The sequence below is a fragment of the Talpa europaea genome (genome assembly GCF_964194135.1).
Source record: "Talpa europaea genome assembly, chromosome: 7".
Taxonomy (NCBI): domain Eukaryota; kingdom Metazoa; phylum Chordata; class Mammalia; order Eulipotyphla; family Talpidae; genus Talpa; species Talpa europaea.
In genome coordinates, this window is record NC_140074.1 from 118,405,071 (window position 1) to 118,424,963 (window position 19,893).

Sequence of the window (19,893 nt, forward strand, 5' to 3'; positions counted from 1 at the left end):
TAAAATTTAGAATTAAAAAAATATTTATTGATAATGTCTCTTTTAAAAATGTTCGGTAACCCCAACTAATCATCCAAAATGCAAACTGTAAACACAACAGCAACAAAAGAGTAACAATTGAGTGTGAGTAAGCAGACTATGAAGAGGTGACAGACTGAGCAAAAGTGCAAGAGGGAGCAACAGAGAACAAAAGACAGGTGCACAAGTGTGCTACAGAGAGTGACAATCTGGGTGAATAAGTAATCACATTTGGACCACAGTGATTTCAATGCAACCATTTAGGAAACCTCTGGGCCAAATACTAAAACACAGGAGAGGAATGGATGAGCCTTCTTGTGAGCATGCTCAGCATGTTGGCATGGGAACTAGGAAGCACAGAAGCTCTGTAGTCATCTCACAATGGATGGCTACCATTTATAGGATGCAAAGAAATTCTCTCTCTGGTCCCTGGATACAACATATAGTTTTTTTTTTTTTTTGAATGCTTTCCTTGACCCCCGAAGACTGCAGTTGCTGTTCCAAAATCTCCAAAGAACCCCCTAAACAAAATAAAGAAACCGCAGTAGCAGTAACACTGGGTTTGCTGGAATGCCCCCTTCCCTTTACCTTGCCTATGATCTTTTTCTGGGCTTGCCTGACAGGAATGGGTACCTTTTACCAATCCACTTGATAAAAGCCAGTGCAGACTTCAGTCCCCAGATCACAGAGCTAGAGTAGGTGGGGGTGACGGTAGGTATGCGTATGTGTCAGTAGCTCTGGGGATTTGGATGCTGCCCTCACTTTGTAACCCTTGCCCAGAACTCTGGGGTCGCTTCCACTGGAGACTCCGCAGTAACTCTGAAGTGTCATTAAATACTCAGTTCACCGAGGCTGACCACCTCCATTGTCATAGGATGATGCAGCATCTGCAGAAGCGCTGTCTGCTGCCCCCTACTGATGGGGGTGGAGTGACAGGTGCGAAGTAGGCGTGGACTTTAATATTGGGTAAATGGGTCTGAAACAAGACAGAAACATTACTAAGAGAGAGGGCTGAAACACAGAAAGAAAGATTGCTTTTCAGAAAAATCACTAACAGGTCAGGTGGACATGACAGCAGGGCAGAGGCTAAGTACCAGTCCGGATGTTGAGAGGCTTGGGTTCCATTTTATCAACCATTTTAAATGACTAAATTAAATTATGTTAGTACTTACTCTATAAACAAAAAAAGGAACAAACAAAACCGGGGAAAAATGTCACAGCAGGCTTTTAACCTATACCAAAAGGGCTTGTAGTTGGATTCCCGTAGGTGGAAGAAATTATGCAAGCTTAAAATAATTTCCCTCAATTTGTTGTGGACAATATATATTTTTAAAGACTTATTTTATTTATTTATGCATACAAGAACTAGGGTGTAGGCCAGAGGTGTGGAGGGGCATGAGAGGATTCAACAGACAGAGTCGGGGAGCAGAACAGGCAGACTGACTTAAATTCACTGCTGAAGGGAGCAGCGGGTGAGACAGGAGACATCTGCTGTGTCATGTGGGTCAGCTCCCTGGCTGGGGTCGGATCAAATTCGTGCTGCAGTGGCTGCAGATAGCTTCTTAGTGCTGAAACTTAACCCCTTGTGCCACCAGGGAGGCCCTGAGATTTTTTTTTTAAATATCAGAAAAAGGGCCTCCCTGGTGGTGCAAGGGGTTAAGGCGCAACCTATGAAGCTGTCCATAGCCAATGCAGCAGGAGTTTGATCCGCAGCCAGGGAGCTACCCACATGCGCAGCAGACTCTCCTCTCTGGCCCACTGCTCCCCTCAGCAGTGTATTTCAGTCAATCTGCCCATTCTGTTCCCCATTCTGTCTCTGGTGAATCCTCTCATTCCCATACCTCTGGCCTGTACCCAGTTCTTGCATGCATGCATAACTAAATCTTTAACTAAATAAGTATTAGAAAAAACATTGTCTACAACTTGGGGCCTCGCTGGTGGAGCAAGGGGTTAAGTCACAGTGTTATCAAGCTAATCGCAGCCACTGCAGCAGGAGTTCAATCCCCGGACAGGGAGCTGACCCACATGGTGCAGCACACCTCTCCTGTCTCACCTGCTGCTCCCCTCAGCATGTATTTCAGTAGATCCAGCTGTTCTGCTCTCTGCTCTGTCTCTGGTGAATCCTCTCACTCCCACACCTCTGGCTTACACCCTGTTCTTGTATGCATAAATAAAGCTTTAAAAAAAAAAAAGATGAAGATCCTGCTCTTAGGGAGCTTATGCACATAAAAAGCTAAACTAAAATGAAAAAACGCTATGTGATTTGGCACACAGACCTCTCCTGCTGCCCGCTGCTCCCCTCAGCAGTGTACTTCGGTCCTTCTGCCTGCTCTGCTCCCCGCTCTGGCTATGGTGAATTCTCTCACCCTCCCGTGCTTCTGACTGTACCCAGTACTTGTATAATTAAATAAATGAATGAATGGATAAATAAATAAATCTTTAAAAAAAATGCTATATGATTTGAAGACAAGATAAATAGTCTTGAGAATTCAGAGATGGAAGAGCTTCTGGCTGACCGGTGGCTCTCCTCTTGGTGAGGAAGAAATGTGGCTATAAAGCCTTGGCATTACAGCTGTGCTCAATTCCTCTATCTGAAAGGAGAGGAAGACCTAAGTCAACTGGAACTCAAGGTGAGATTGGTGTTCCTTTATGCACCCAGACACCACGTGGCCAAGATGGATTTTTTGGAGGTTGGTGGTAAGGGTTAATGACAATGCCTTTCCCACAGCAGATGTGAAGCAAATGTTCCAAAACATGTCTGCAGAGCTGAATAATCTAACATATAGATTTGTCCAACCTTTTATAATCTCCTTGCTGGCAATCTGTCTCTGGTCATTTGGCTACACATGGGTCTCTCAATTATGAAGGATGGGGTAAACAGAAAAAGGAAAAAAACTGTATGATACATTTGCTATCTTAAAAAAATAACACAGGGGCCTCCCTAGTGGCACAGGGGTTAAAGTCTCAGTGCTATCAAGCTATCGCCAGACACTGGGATATGAGTTCAATCCCTGGCCAGGTAGCTATCCACATGGTGCAGCAGACCTCTCCTATCTTGCCCACTGCTCCCCTCAGCATTGTGTTTCAGTAGATCTATTCTGTTCCTCACTTTGTCTCTGGTGAAGCTTCTCACCCCCGCACCTCTGGCCTACCCCCCCAGTTCTTATATGCAGAAATAAATAAAACTGAATCTTTAAAAATAAATAAATCAAACAAACTAAGAAAAGGGTTGGGACACGGAGATGTGGAGATTTAAGAAAAGGAAATACATATTAAATTCCCAAATTCCACATAACTATTTTGTTATTCCTTTCGTTTTCTGGAAACAAAATCTGGCATGTGCTTTTTTGACTCTTGGCATGTGATTAAGCCCTGGACACTACTGGAGAGTCTGCTGGGAGGAGACCTACTTTTCTTCTCTTCAGTGGGTATTTTCCTACTAAATGTCCATGTAGGATAACAGGTGAAGACTATGTACCATTAGGTTTGTGCTCTCACTTTTCCTCTCTTTGCTCAATGTCCAATTATATAGAAAAACCACAGGAATGTAATTATGAGGGAAAAAAGGACATGGTTTGGGGAGGGGAACAAAAAAGGAAGGAAAGGATGTCGAGAAGAAGAGCTGGAGAGTGATGCAACCATCTTTACCCTGAGTCTCTTGATTCCAGCCCGCGTGATTTGTTGGCAGTCATAGAGTTCTATCCGCTCAAGGCTGTGACAGCTCTTCAAGTGCTCCAGGGATGCATCTGTGATGAGTGGGCAGTTGTCCAGTTCAATCACCTCCAGTTGGTCATGGGCACAGGCTCCATTCCCGAGGTGGCGAATTCCATCGTCTGTGATCAGTTCACAGTGAGACAGACTCTGTAGCCAAATAGAGGAAAAAAGGACACAAATTATCTAACGGCATTCTTCCAGTCAGAGGCCTATGTAAAACTGGAAATGAGACCTTCCTGGTTTATTTTGATGTACATGGAGCCATCAGCAGATGTGGTGAAATGAAGAAAGAAAACTAGAGTTGCTGGGGTCCTGCTAATGACAATCAATGAACAGGATTTCTGTGTGTTTTTCTCAATTTTTATGACAATGAAGTAGTATATAAACAAAATGAGATACAATGCCCTCTCCCCACTCCACATCTAACAGGGACAAATGGGGCTTGAGTTTTTTCTGCACAAAATTTTCTGGAACTTGGATTAATTGAATATCTGCAATATGAGCAAACAGTTAATTAACTGGAGATGATTCTCTTTACAACTGTCCTGTGTGGTCACTGCTTCATATAAATCTTTTTGCTTTACAAATTTTCCTTGAATGCCTGGATTCCTTCTAAGAACCAATGACCCTATTTTGGATAGCAGCATGCCTCTAAATGTACCAAAAATTAGCCTAGATAGAGAACAGTCCATTAGAATGGTTTCCTGTAGTGTTAATGGGAGCAGTAGTAGAGAACTCCCCCCAGTAAAGTCTTGATTGGTTTTGTTTTATAGGAACATCTGATCCCAAGGTGATTCAAAGTATATTTTAGCACCCCCCACGCCGCCTCCAAGACGCAACCTATGAAGCTATCCCCAGCCTCTGTAGCTGTCCATAGTCCCTGCAGCACAAGCTTGATCCCCAGCCGGCCAGGGAGCAACCCACATGGCGAGGCAGACCTCTCCTGACTTGCCCGCTGTTCCCCTCGGTCAATCTGCCTATTCTGTTCCCCACTCTGTCTCTGGTGAATTCTCTCACCCCTCACACCTTTGGCCTTCACCCCAGCTCTTGCGCATAAATATATAAATCTTAAAAAAAAAAAACCAACAACTATATTTTAGGCCATCTAGTCTCTTATATATCTGGAGAATTAAACACCATACAGGCTGGAATGTAATTAATGTAGAAGGTAGAACTCATACTCTCCATCTTATTTCCATTTTCTCCAATTATTGGTACAGAAAGCATTTGATTTTTCCAGTTTCTATTTCAGAGTTTCCCTTCAGGTTCTCCCTTGGTCCACTTAAAAAAAAATTTTATGAAGTTTTTTAAAAGATTTATTTATTTATGCATACAACAACTGGGATACAGGCCAGAGGTGTGTGGGGTGAGAGGATTTACCAGGGATAGAGTGGGGAACAGAACAGATAGATCTACTGAAATACACTGCTGAGGGGAGCAGCAGGTGAAACAGGAGAGGTCTGCTGTGCCATGTGGGTCAGCTCCCTGGCCCAGGATCACACTCATGCTGCAGTGGCTGGTGATAACCTGATAAGCTGAGACTTTAACCCCAGTACGACCAGGGAGGCCCTCCCTTGGTTCTCTTTAAATTAGCAATATGGAGAAATATGCCTTCCCCAAATGGTAACCACACACTAAGAGGGAAGTAAGGACTAACTATAGTGCTGTTTTGATTAAATCTGATAAACACATAAAACTTTCAAAGTCAGGGCCTCCCTGGTGGCGCAGTGGTTGAGCGCTGGGTTGCGAAGCTGCTCGGCCTCCGCTGCGCCGGTTTGATCCCCGGCTGCTCCCCGGCCACCGGAGGAGGGTCCCACATGGCGAGCAGACCTCTCCTGCCGCCCACTGCTCCCCTCAGCAGTGTACTTCGGTCCTTCTGCCTGCTCTGCTCCCTCCTCTGGCTCTGGTGAATTCTCTCACCCTCCCGCGCTTCTGACTGTACCCAGTGCATGTATAAACAAAACAAACAAACAAACAAACAAATAAATAAAAAAAACATGCCTCTATTAAAAAAAAAAAAAAACAACTTTCAAAGTCAAACTCACCAATACTTGAAGTCGAGGACAGTGTATAGAAAGTTGGATTAATGTGCTATCTGTTATCTGAAAGAAAGACATAAGCTTTTTTAGGTATAATTCCAAATACAATCATGGGCCATATACCTCGTTCTCCATTATACTTGTAGTCTAGATCCGAGGATAATTAACAAATAATAACCTTAAGGTTGAAATCCCATCAGCTGCTTGAACCTGTTGTTTGAAAATCTATTGAACACATCTAGTTATCGCTTAGCTTCATCTTTCAACAGCTCTGCTGAGAATTCTGTTCTGTTTTTGAAACCAGTCAAACTCTGTTCACATATGACTTCTACAATCTCTGGTCTTTTTTCTACCTCATCAAAACCATCACAAAAAAGAATCAGAAGGGCCTCCCTGGTGGCGAAGCAGTTGAGCTCTGGGTTGCGAAGCTGCCCGCGGCCTCTGCGGCGCCAGTTTGATCCCCGGCTGCTCCCCGGCCACTGGAGGAGGGTCCCGCATGGCGCGCAGACCTCTCCTGCCGCCCGCTGCTCCCCTCAGCAGTGTACTTCGGTCCTTCTGCCTGTTCTGTTCCCCGCTCTGGCTCTGGTTAATTCTCTCCCCCTCCTGCGCTCTGACTGTACCCAGTGCTTGTATAAATAAATAAATAAATAAATCTTAAAAAAAAAAAAAAAAAAAAAAAAGAATCAGAAGATACGGCTCCAAGAAAAAAATTAAAGTAGGAACATCCTCAAGTATTTAGATAATTGGCCTGTACTTTATAAAGTATGCTATAACTCAGGTTTGATAACTTGCATGTCAGTTATCTTCCCAGGATGGAAGAAGAGACTGCTGGAATCTGCTTTAACTAAAGAAAGAAAAGTCTTTTATAGTTGCCTTGGGACTGAAAGTAAATCAATGCTCCTTTTCCCAACTCTCTCTCTCTTTTTTAAAAGATTCATTTATATAAGAACCGGGGAACAGGCCAGATACACGGGAGGTTGAGAGATTCACCAGAGACTGAGCAGGGAACAAAACAGGTAGACTGACGAAATACACTGCTGAGGGGAGCAGCGGGCACTACAGGAGAGGTCCGGCTGCGCCATGTATGATTTTCGCCGGTCAGCTGGGATCAAACCCGTGCTTCAGAGACTGCGAACAGCCTCACAGTGTAGCGCTCAACCGCCTTCGCCACCAGGGAGGGCCCTTTTCCCAACTCTTAAGGTACTTTAACTGTGTAAGACTTCACAGAGGCTAAGAAAAAGTGAGGGGTAGAAGGCTGGAATAGCCAGGTGTATGTATACCACCCAGAAAGACTAACACTGGAAAGGGACACAGAGGGATTTAAACAAATTTCAGTTTAGTAAGAACAAGTTTCTGTTTAGTCAAGTCTCCAAGTAGTATCTGGACATGTTATTAAAAAAAAGTTTCTCCCGGGGCCTCCCTGGTGGCGCAGTGGTTGAGCGCTGGGTTGCGAAGCTGCCGGCGACCTCTGCGGCGCCGGTTCGATCCCCGGCTGCTCCCCGGCCACCGGAGGAGGGTCCCACATGGCGCGCAGACCTCTCCTGCCGCCCGCTGCTCCCCTCAGCAGTGTACTTTGGTCCTTCTGCCTGCTCTGCTCCCCACTCTGGCTCTGGTGGATTCTCTCACCCTCCCTTGCTTCTGAATGTACCCAGTGCATGTATAAACAAAGCAAACAAACAAATAAATAAAAACATGCCTCTATAAAAAAAAAAAAGTTTCTCCCCCTGGGCCTCCCCTGGTGGCGCAGCAGTTGAGCGCTGGGTTGCGAGGCTGCCCGCAGCCTCTGCAGCGCCAGTTCGATCCCCGGGCACTGGCAAGGGCCCCACAAAAAAAAAAAAAAAAAAAAAAAAAAAAGTTTCTCCCCAATCACTGAATAATTTCAAAACTCTTAAAACTGATAATAAAAGAAAATGTTGAGAACGAGTTACCTAGTCAGTCTGCCTGTCCTAAGGGCAGAGTTCTAGAGAGTCAGGCCTCCAGGACTAATGGTATAAGGTGGTCCAGGGTCTAGTTAAGTCAAAAAAGGGCAGTGCCATTTATAGCCTAAATGTTTGGGCCTTTTTCTTTCCAATGGCCACCTTATCAGCATGTGGTAGTAGTTCCTTAAAATATGTGTGTGCCACTGCATGACATGGCTGGTGGACACTTTAATGCATGGGGAGTAAGCAGTGCTGCCAGGCACTACATGACAGTAAGGTGGGGAACCCAATACTACTAGGTGCATGTATAAAGTTTCTATAACATTATATTTCTGAGTAAAAATCCAGTCTTACCTGAACACACTCTTCTAGGTCCATCTTTTCAAGTTCATGGCAATTCTACAAAACGCAGAACCAAATATTATAGTACAACCATTTAAAACAACGGGAAAAATTTTAAACCAGAAAACTAAGTAGTGGTATTAAATATACTGATGAAATCTCAAGTTTCAGAGGTAGTATAATGCTAATGTCACTTTTTTTTAAAAAAATTTATTTATGCATACAAGAACTGGGGTACAGGCCAGAGGTGTGGGAGGGTGAGAGGATTCACCAGAGACAGAGCTGGGAGCAGAACAGGCCGACTGACTGAAAACACTGCTGTAGGAAGCAGTGGGCGAGACAGGAGAGGTTTGCTACGCCATGTGGGGTATCTCCCTGGCTAGCCAGGGATCAAATTCATGCTGCAGAGGCTGCGGACAGCTTCATAGCGCTGTGCTTATTAACCTGCTGCACCACCAGGGAGGCCCCCTAATGTCACTTTTTGCCTTATTCATTAATTATACATTTAAAAAGCTTTTTTTTTTATTTTAATGACACCTTACTTATTTTATTATTATTTTTTAAGATTTATTTTATATATTTATGTATATAAGAACTGGGGCGTAGACCAGAGGTTTAGGTACAGACCAGAGGGGAGCAGTGGGCAAGACAGGAGAGGTCTGCTATGCCATGTGGGTCAGCTCCCTGATTGGAGATCAAACCCAGGCCATAGCAGTGATAGCACTGAGATATAACCTCTAGACCACCAGGGAGGCCCCATTTTAAAAGGTCTTAACCACAGTCAAATTTCTCATTTATTTTACATTCAAGTATATTTAAAGTATCTGGCATCTTAAAAGTCCAAGTGAATAAATCTGCTGAACAGAGATTCTTTCAAACATAAACAACTGAATGAAAATTATCTCTCTGGAAGAGTGGGAGGTAAGTGTAATGTCCTCATTTAGTTATGCCTTGGTGTGCTCCATACCCAGCTGATTTCATCAATCTGCCTGGAAACAAAGGTCCTTCCCCATGTACCACAATACTGATCAAAGACAGTATAATGTTAAAAACTATTATTATACAGTGATTTATAAATCATTCTAAGTATTAAAATTTTCCAGAGAATACAGAAAATCTCTTAGAACCTCTCCATTTAAAATCAGGCTATTAAGGGCTTCCCTGGTGGCGCAAGAGGTTAAGCACCACACTATGAAGAAATCGGCAGCCTCTGCAGGACGAGTTCAATCCCCGGCCGGCCAGGGAGCAACCCACATGGCGAGGCAGACCTCTCTTGTCTTGCCCACTGCTCCCCTCAGCAGTGTATTTCAGTCAGTCTGCCTGTTCTGTTCCCCACTCTGTCTCTGGTGAATCCTCTCACCCCCCCCCACATCTCTGGCCTGTACCCCAGCTCTTGTATACATAAATAAATCTTTAAAAAAATAAAATAAAATCAGGCAATTAATGTCTCTTTCAATATTACTCTATCCACCAGTCACATATCAAGTAGCCAAGTGTGTTTCTTTCACAAAGCACTGGTAAGTCCCTGCTTAATTTAATGCCATATTTGCCAATCATTTGCCATAAATGCCAGAAATCCCATAATTTCCAGAGCAGTCTCTATCGTTACTACCATCAGCAGACCTGTAACTATTGGTAGCCACAGAGAAGTTCTTCTATACCCTCACTATATCCCATACCCTCAATTCCGCTACTGGTCCATTTCTTCGATGTTCATTCTTCTGAAACATATATCCTGAACAAAACCTACAGGACATGGAGAAAATAACTTACCCTGGCCAGAGTTGTAAAGCCTACATCTGTTAATTGAGAACACCTTGCCACTTCTAATATTCTGTCAAAAAAAAAAAAAAAAAAAAAAAGTGAAGTCAGGCCTTTTGGTCCCTGATAACTGGGTCGACTAGAATACCAAGTGTTTAAGAAAATGAGCTCCTATTCCCTAAGGACTGTAATATATAGTGACATTAACAGCTAAGCAAATCTGTATACAGATCTTGCCATCCATTTGCATCAAGTCATAAAGTGGTCATGCAAATACCACATCAGAGTGACACAATAAGAAGAATAGAAACTTGTAATTAATGCCAAAATGTATTTAAAAGCCTTCTTCATGGCATACTGCTTACCCCCAGAGGGCAGCCTGCTCCTAGAAAACAAAGGAAATGGAGATAAATACTCTGTTTCAGTTAATGTGTTACTAAAGAAAATCACTCTCTTTTTCCTATCTTCCATGTAAGTTCACTTAGTTTTAAAAAGCTTTGAAAAATGTTATAAGGGACTGTTTAATTACAGACCTGTCCCAAATATGAAATTCCATACTTATGAAAAAAAATATCCTTAAGCTTTCTGCCTCCTCCCACAGGCTCCCAGGAAGGCCCAGTGGGGAGAGAGGCTGAGCTGGCAGTCACTCTTCTATTTATGACCTGCTAAAACAACCAAAATACCAATCACAGAAATGGGAGTCAAAAAGTAGGTCCTCTGTTAAAATTTTATGTCATCTGCACTATAGTACCAAAGAATATTTTATATTTGCTTACCAATTACTACAGAAAGCGAAAAAAATTAAAGCTAAAATATAAGAACTCATTAAAAACTAAAAATCAAGAACACTGTATCAAGTGGGAAAGTATGATCTGACTGAAACCTGGTTTCTGAAGATCACATTTGAGTCTTTGTAGTCTAATGATAAAATGAAATATTAAGACTGAAGGAATTCCTCCCTCGAAACAGAAAAAGGGAACAGACAATTTCAGAGTGGAGGTTGGTTACTTATTCCTGAGAAGTACTTTACTCTAGGAATTTGATATTATTAATTTTGACCAGAAGTCTAATTTACTAAGGAATTTTGATACTGTAGGCAAATTTTCTTCCAATAATTATGGTTAGGCCCATGGCCAGGTGATCACAAAAAAAAAAAAGAAAAAAAAAAAAGAAAAAAAGGTTTTAACAAAGTTTAGAATGATTCTAGTATGTAAGACAATTGATTTCAGGGGTTCTGGGAAAAGAATGCCTGGGTTTGAAGCCTTGCTCCTGGACTTAGCTATGAGATCTTGAACAGGCTACCTGACCTCTCTGCTTTGGTTTTCTCATCTATAATACAGAGATACCAACAGTGCTGATATGGTATTATGATGACTAACTGAATATTGGTAAATCACTTAAAACAATGGCTAATACGTCTAACATAATTTTTAAAAACAAAAAAAAAGATTTACGGGGGTCATCCATATTTATTACAAGACAGTGTGTTGTGCGTGTGCTTATAGAATCAACATGGGTTTGATACCATGTGCATGTTAATACAGCATTCTTAGTAAATATTTGGCCAATCCCATATTTAGGCACTGAGAAGGAGGCACAGGGTAAAAAACTTTCTCTAAGAAACTGTCAGCACAAAAGAAGGTCTCCTGTAGGGCTGTTGTTTCTTTTAACTATCCTCGGCTATGTTTCTAACATCATTACAACAATATAAATGGCTGAGCCTATCAACTTTATTTAGAAAGGAATTATACAAAAACATTAATAAGAGAAAAAGTCTTCATAGGCTTTTTAATGAAGATTTTAAATAAAGATTTAAGTAATGAAATAAAATGTTGACTTTTCCCCCCTAGTATGAATAGCATGAAGTAGAAAATGGGTACTATTACCCCAATTACATGTGATCAAGTGAGGTACAAAGCAAGTATTTGGGTATTAAAACTGGGCCTTGCACAGTTGTCCACCTTAAAAATTTCAAGGTTCCAAAGGAGTAAATGTAGGTAAAGGAGTCCTCTCTTCTTGTCCCTTCATTTTTTGAGCTAAACAAGAAATGTTTACCTAAGCCGTGGGCAGTTCTGACCTAGAGCATTCAGGATAGCATCTGTGATGTTGGAGCAGCCGGAGGCACAGAGGGACTGTAACTTATGGCACCCTCTGCATATAGTAATAAGACCGTCATCTGTGATTTGCTAAAAAACAAGAGCAAAAAAAAACAACCCCATAGATATTAGTAACTTAGCAGAAGAAACAGAAGGAAAAAATGTTACCTCTGTGAAAATAAGAACCAAAAACAAATAAAAGCAGATTTAAATTAATCAGTTCCTTTTGATTTAGTTTGCAAGATAATTTGTGTTCAGTTGTGGTGTGAAGGGAAGAAGCTATAGTGGGATTTTTTTTAACCTAATGGGATTGGGAACAGCATGGGGGCACATCATAGTGTAGTTTCAATTGAATTATTTTATATCCTAGAAAACAGTAAGAACAGCAATACTTTAACAGTATAAACATTTATAAATTCAAAACTGATGCTGGTAAGTTAGTGAAAAAGATGAAACCAGAAGACAGCTGCAATTCTGTATCAACCACAGATTATTTCTATATTTCAGTTTTATAATATCTTAATTTATAGTCGTGTCCAAGTCAAATGATTTCTGTAAGTTTAAAATTATTTTAAAATAAAATGAACACAGAAAGATGTTACATTAAAAAATGTACTCACTGCTTATATTAGTGTGTTCTCAATATTACACATTTGAATCAAAATATAAAAACAGTGCTAAGCAGATACAGGATTTGTCTTGAGAATTAGTGAGACATATACACATGTGAAACTACTTAAAAAGTGCCAGTCAAATATGACATATTGTGTATTACTAAACACGGATAACTGAAATATAAACGGGAAGCAGCAATCAATAAGCAGGCATATTTAGCAGGCCAATAGAATTTGTGTCACATAATATTAGGGCAGTACTAATAGGGTTATATTGCCTTTTTCTTTTTAATGTTTTAAAGTCTGCAAGGGATTACTAAGGAAGAAAGATGACGAAAGTTTTATTATCAATATTTTAAATCTTAGGAAGAGTAAAATTTACTAAACTTTTGTTTCAAATTAGTGAAGCAGAAGAGAACAGATCAAGAATGTGCTCTGATCACTTCAACAGTTCTGAGTAAGAACATGAAGTCTCATGCATGTTGAAAATCATGACATCACATTATCCAGAAGGAATGACTCATGCACTAAGATCTAGGTGAAGGGAATAAGTAAAATATTCCAAGTATAATACTACCTGCTGAAATGGTAAAAGGAATGAAATTAAAAAGGTAGATGGTATGTAAGGTATATATTATTTATATGAAGGTAACACACACACACACACACACACACACACCCTTATAGTATCTGTGTGTATAAATGAAATCTGAAGATGGCCAAAAACCTTTTTCTCCTAATACTGAAGATGGTGATTTATAATAGTTGTGCATGCTCTTTCTCTCAGGCCCAATACCTACATTTCAAAAATGAAATCAAGCAAATTATGGTAGTTAGCAACTATGACACTCAGAATTAAAAAGAAAGGAAGCCTCCCAAGCAGATCACCCTCAGCATCATCCCCATGAAGCTGGAAGGGTAGGTTGTTTTGTGTCACTTTCAATGTGAGACTTTATGCTCTGCTCCCCGCTCTGGCTCTGGTGAATTCTCTCGCCCTCCCGTGCTTCTGACTGTACCCAGTGCATGTATAAACAAATAAGCAAACAAATAAATAAATAAAACATGCCTCTATTAAAAAAAAAAAATAAGTACCATGTGAGACTTTAAAACTAAACAAACCACAAAGCTCTCAAATTTCAGGTGAACTATAAGGGGGTGGGTATAAGATATAGAAGGTTTAGCAAAAAGAAGGAAAAACTCCCATAAACTTATTCCATTGCTATGAGAACCTCTCATTCTAAAGCAACACCCATATGTGATTTTCAAGGCAAGAGAGAAGTTAAATGTGTACTGCCAATATTCCAGAAGCCTGAGTAATTTTGGCAAATTCTGAATAAAATTCAGGAGATTGGGGATAGACACAAAAAGACCAACAGTCTAAACAAGCCAAATGTGAACTACAAATACAATGACTTATTAATGCTGAAGAGTTGTAGAAAGGCCTGCTTACTAAGCAAGTCTGCAAGTTCAAAGTCACCAGTTCAGGACAGTGAGCACCTATGTACTTGAGAGCTTCATCTTCTAGCTAGAAAGATTAAAAGGAAAGAGGAAAAAATGATTACTGACATTGTTTTAAAAGATAACTAAGAGTGTATACATTCATCAATACATTCTCAATATAGCTAACCAAGTTCCAAAAGAAGAATGACCTATGATCACATAAAGTGTAATTCACATAATTAATGTGCTTATCAGTATTTTTCATCCATTCCGATCCCACCAAAGTCGTCAAATCAAGAAAAAGATAAACATTGTTCATGGATTTTTATTTTGAAAAGTTTAATATGCTTCAGTATTTTGCTGAAGTGATTAGGAAGCTAAGATAATTTTCAAATTTCTACACTGTCTCTTAAGATTTTTTCAAAACAAACTTTTGAAGCAGGAGCTGAGAAAGGAATCCAGTTTATCTGCTATTGGAAGATCAGTGCCATGTGTACAGTGCTGAGAACAGATGGCAAGTAATTGATTATAATGATGTATTCCAATCAATATTTTTCAGGATTCCATGAAAAAAACCAGAAGCTCAAGCTGTTGTTTTAAGGCAGAGATTGTCTAAAGCTGTTTCAAACAATGAGAACCTCCCCGTCCCCCCATTATCATTAAAGAATGAGGGTATTTTCAATGGAACACTGGTCTTAATAACTATTAATAAAAGCCTATTTTATCTATTAGTCACATATAAACCTATTTTTGAATCATTTCCTTCCAGATGCTACTTTATCAATTTCTCTTTTTTTCACTGTAAAACACTGAGAGTAAAATTCGTAATGACAAAAATATGTTGGATATGTAATGAGTCTGGCAGAAATTAAGCATCAACATTATAAAATGTAGGTTGCTGTATAGTTGGCACACTTATGAAAATGCTCCTCATGGTTAATCAACCAGTGAAAATTGCCAGACTGCCTTCCCTACCTACTGAAGTTCCAGGTCTCAGGCAGTGACAACACAAAATTTTCTTTAGATGGAATGGCACAAAAACCTTTCAGGCCTATGGTGTACATCCAGAATGATTTTCTCTCTCCCAAAATGCCTCCCCTCAAAAATTTATTGTTGGTCAAATGTTAATTCATTTATATATTTCTGAGGAAAACACTAATTTTTGGTAAGCATGCGTCTTTGGTCAATAACAGAACAGCTACATATACCTCAAGTTAACCTTGGGGCTGCCCACAAAGGGCAATGGTCCTCTGTCTTTCATAGTACGACATGGAGAGTTACCTGTGTGCAGCCTTTTAAGAATAAGGCCTTGAGACCCCCACAGCCTCTCACTAGTGCTTGGATACCATCCTTGGTTACTTGGTCACACCAGGAAATGTTCAGTTGCTCCAACAGTGGACATCCCTCACTTGGGATAAAACAAAAAGAAAAAAACACATGACAAAATATAAATTCCAAAGGAACCAAAGTCTCGTTTTATTATTTAGTTAGGGAAAGGATAACAACCCCGTGCTCTCCCACAACAATATACATATTTATTTCATGTAGATTTGGAATATATAGACAATCCTGTAACAACAAAAAAAGCAAACAATATCTGTAGTGCTCAAGTGGGACTATATCACTAAGAAGGCAATCTCAAATACAGCTTAACTAAAAAGCACAAATTTTCTTCAGATACATTAGATATTTACAGAATTTTGTACTTTCCAAAACATATTCTTCTTGTAATTATCACCCATTTAAGAAGTCTCCAGGCAGGAAATGGAAATTAAGAGATTTGTTAAAACTGCCAGATTAATGAAGAATTAAAGTTCAAAGCCAAATTTTCTCTATCAAATATTCTTTTTATCAAAATAATAATAAAAACATTTAAACTTACATTAAAAAAAGAGAATCAGTAAATTTCCTTATCTGAGAATTACCTAAAATACTGTTTCAGTAGGCTGAATTTAAGATATATTTTGTTGCTTTTCTGCCTTCTATAAAATATTAGCCTCATCTGTGGAAAATATTGCTTTGATTATAAAATAAAGCCACAGGACCCTGGTTTAAGTTCGTTCTTCATCATTAATAGTGAGACTTCAGACAAGTCAGTTCAGGAGGATTCCCTGAACCTCTCTGAGTCTAAGATCCATCCCAGTTCCCTTTATGTTTTCCCCAAACTGGACACACTCCCTTCTACCACTGTATTGTAATATGATGGCATGTTTGGTAGTTTTTTCCTTCCCACTAGACTCTGAACAACTTAAGGGCAGCAACAATTCACTTACATCATGGCTGAATCAAGCACGTGGCACTAAAAAATGTTCTAGATTTTCTTAATTATAAAGTGTCCTATCTACAAGGTTTTCAAATAAATGAGATCACTTATGTGCAAATATTTCATAAACTATAAATGCTGTTATATTGTCCTAAATGAGAAAAAGTCTTGGATACTTTTTCCAAGGAGGTCTAGAAAGAGCTATTTTTAGATTATATTCTACTTAACTAAGTCTATACTTAATTAATAACTTAATTCTTACTATTCACAAGTGTAACCAATATGTGAAGCTAAAATCATTTATAAAATGCTGGTCAAAAAAAGGTAAAGTTACAAATAAAGTGGGCATTTCAGCCGTTTATGATACAATTTCTATAATGTTCCCTAAACATTACATTAATATAAAAATAATTGAAACTTTTTGAGTACTTACTAGGTGGTAGAATACTGCTGCATACTTTTTATGCACTAGGCTAAACCACATGAAGCTGTCATTTTTGTAAGACAAAACTCTCGAATAATGGCAACTTTTTATGGTTCAGCTGTATTATCAAAGAAAAATATTGTTTAATGTTAACAACACAAAGAAATGATAAGGAAAAGCTCAAAAGTGTTTCATTTGCTCAAGGTACCTGGTTAGTGACCTGACTCCAAAGTGCTGCTTTAATCACACATGATACATGTGATTAATTTTTTTACTTTTGGAAAAACAAGCCTTCCTTCACAAAAACCGTATCATTCTTGTATAAATTATACTACTTTGCTTGGAAATTCTAGTTACCTCTATTCATTTCATCTGAATGTATCCTGTAATTTGGGCAAGAGGTAAAACAGAAGATCTATTTTAAGTTATAGTACATATCCATAAAACATTGTTTCCATCAATTTCAACTTTAATTATTTTTTAAAAAGTATTTGTTCTGATTACTGAACACTGTTATGAGAAATTTACCTCAGAGCTTTAAGAGACATGTTTGTTATAGATGTACAGGAAGCCAAGTCAAGGTGCCTGAGTTTGGAACAGAACTTGCTAAGGCTAGTACATGTACTGAAAAATGGAGAAAGAAAATAATGAATAAGAAGACATCCTTAATATATCATACATGATTCCCACTAAAGACATATGTATATATAGGAACTATAAATTTTCCACACCCAAATAAAAGCAATTATAAATCCTGGGACCTTTCACATTGAAAAGAAAGTCTGTCCCATGTAATGAGAATTTGAATGAGAAGTAGGTGGTGTTTAATTCATATTTGGAAGTGTTAACAGCTATTAATACCAAACACATGTGCTGCTATGTGCACTTATGTGCTACATGCATTTTGCAAATCAAGGATTCCAGGATCCTAAGTAATACCTGCTAGCAAGGGGTGAAACACAAAAGATTGCAAGCTCTGTCTCTGCTCTTTCACTTAATTCTTTGCTAAGTATTTCCTTTTGCATAGCAATAAAGAAATAACCAGATTTTACAAGGGTGGACCAGTACTGTGTTGCAAGAAGATATGTAATATTACTACCTACATTCCTTTTTTTTTAAAGATTTATTTATTTATTAATTTATTTATTTATTTATTCAAGCACTGGGTACAGTCAGAAGCGCAAGAGGGTGAGAGAATTCACCAGAGCCAGAGCGAGCCAGAGCAGGCAGAAAGACCGAAGTACACTGCTGAGGGGAGCAGCCGGCGGCAGGAGAGGTCGCGGCAGGAGAGGTCTTCGCTCCATGCGGGACCCTCCTCCAGTGGCCGGGGAGCAGCCAGGAACGAACCCGTGCAGCGGGCAGCTTCGCAACCCAGCGCTCAACCGCTGCGCCACCGGGGAGGCCCCCTTTATGCATTTCTTAAAGACCTTTTCACAGTGATCAAGTTATGTTAATTATTTTAGATTATGGGAAATTTCAAACACAGAGAGTGAATAATAGAGGACATCTATCATCAAGCTTGACATTTATCAACATTCTACTATTCCATCCATTTCTCATTCCCAATCCCTCCTCCACCACCTCCCCACCCCCAGTATTTTATTTTATTTATTTAATTAATTTTTTGGTTAACCTTTTAATCAATTCTACATTTCATCATAGGTGGGGGGAAAAGTACAGTAAAGGAATGGTGGGCAACTTTTTTTTAAAATTAATTTATTTTTATTTAAATTTTATTTTTTATATTCCCCATACAATTACAACCCTCTTATTTCGACCCCAAGCCCTCCTTTCCCCACCCCCCCCCCCAGAGTGTCTCTGGTTCATAGTTGATAGTTGATTTTGATATTTTCTTTCTTATAGTTATTCTTTTTCCTGGTCCCTTATTTAAGTTTTCTAGATTCCTGCTATGAGTGAGACCATCACCACCCCCAGTATTTTAAAGCAAATCCCAGACATATTATTTCACCTGTAAATATTTCAGGACATATTTCTGGTAAGTATTTTGATTCCTTAACAACTGCTAGCCAAGGCCTCCCTGGTGGTGCAAAGGGTTAAGCACAGCACTATGAAATTAGCCTCTGCAGCATGAGTTCTATCTCTAGCCAGCCAGGGAGCTACCCACATGGCGCAGCAGATTTTTCCTGTCTCACCTGCTAGTCCCCTCAGCAGTGCATTTCAGCCAGTCAGCCTGTTCTGCTCCCCACTGTCTCTGGTGAATCCTCTTACCCCCACACCTCTGGCCTGTACCCCAGTTCTTACATGCATAAATAAATCTTTTAAAAAAAACCCTGCTAGCCAGTCTGTGTTCAAGTTTCTGTAATTCTCACACATGTCTCTGTCAAACTGATATGTTCAAAATCCAAATAAGAGCCACAAAGTCTACGGGTCAATATGCTTCTTAGGTCTTTCTTTGTGTGGATTGTGTTTCTGCTTCTTTTGGGTAGATGCTCAGGAGTAAAACTGCGAGGCCCTCTACTAAGCTTAAACTTGCCTTTTAAATAATTGCGGAATTATTTCTAAAGTGGATGTATCACTGACATTCCCAACAGCGCTGTATGATGATCCCAGGTTCTCTAAATCCTTTCCAAAAATTTTCCTTGTCGCTCTTCTGATTATAGTCATTTTAGTGGCATAGAGAGGAATACCACTGTACTGCTTTACAATTCTGTAATGCACACCCTTTCTTGTGCTTATTAGACATTTATTTCTTCCTTGGTGAAATGTCTATATAAGAATTTAGCCCAAGTTTTAAGTGAACTGTCTGTCTGACTGACTGTAAGATTTTTTTTACATATTCTTAACAAGTGTTCTTTGATTTCCCACAGTAATGTTTTATGATTTTCAGTGCAGAAATCTGGTACTTCTTCAGAATTATGTTATCTGCAAATAAAAATAGTTTTATTTCTTTCCTATCTGTATATATTTTTTTCTTTTAAACTTACTGCATTGGCTAGAATTTACAATAGAATATTGAATAGAAGTGGTCAAAGCTAATAGTTGTTTTCCTCCTGACCTTAGGGTAAAGCATTCAGTCTTTCACAGTTAAGTATGATGTCAGCAGTAGGTTTTTCATAGATGCCTTTAAGGACGTTCCCTTTTTGTTTGCTAAGAATTTTTATCGTGAATGGATGTTGGATTTTGGCATGCACACTTGTATCTAATTATTTATTAGTTATCTGTTGTTGCGTAACAAATTACTCCAAAACTGAGTCTCTGAAAACAACAAATTATCTCAGTTTTTGGTGTGTCAGGAAAAATAC

The 19,893-nt window shown here is 39.5% G+C and overlaps 1 protein-coding gene across 4 annotated transcripts in view; it reads right to left on the minus strand.

The window, feature by feature from the left end:
• Positions 1-886: 886 nt before the first annotated feature.
• FBXL20 (F-box and leucine rich repeat protein 20) overlaps positions 887-19,893 on the minus strand; it is a gene marked incomplete at both ends in the record, with an annotated part of 83,642 nt that continues 64,635 nt past the window's right edge. For 2 of the 4 annotated variants that reach the window (XM_084236709.1, XM_084236708.1), the window contains 9 exons: positions 887-994; positions 3,667-3,879; positions 5,778-5,834; positions 8,045-8,089; positions 9,806-9,866; positions 11,849-11,979; positions 13,954-14,028; positions 15,225-15,351; positions 17,159-17,254. In XM_084236709.1, the coding sequence (XP_084092835.1) occupies positions 887-994; positions 3,667-3,879; positions 5,778-5,834; positions 8,045-8,089; positions 9,806-9,866; positions 11,849-11,979; positions 13,954-14,028; positions 15,225-15,351; positions 17,159-17,254 (913 nt within the window). The remainder of the gene's footprint in view (positions 995-3,666; positions 3,880-5,777; positions 5,835-8,044; positions 8,090-9,805; positions 9,867-11,848; positions 11,980-13,953; positions 14,029-15,224; positions 15,352-17,158; positions 17,255-19,893) is intronic. The other 2 variants (XM_084236710.1, XM_084236711.1) reach the window with 1 other exon arrangement.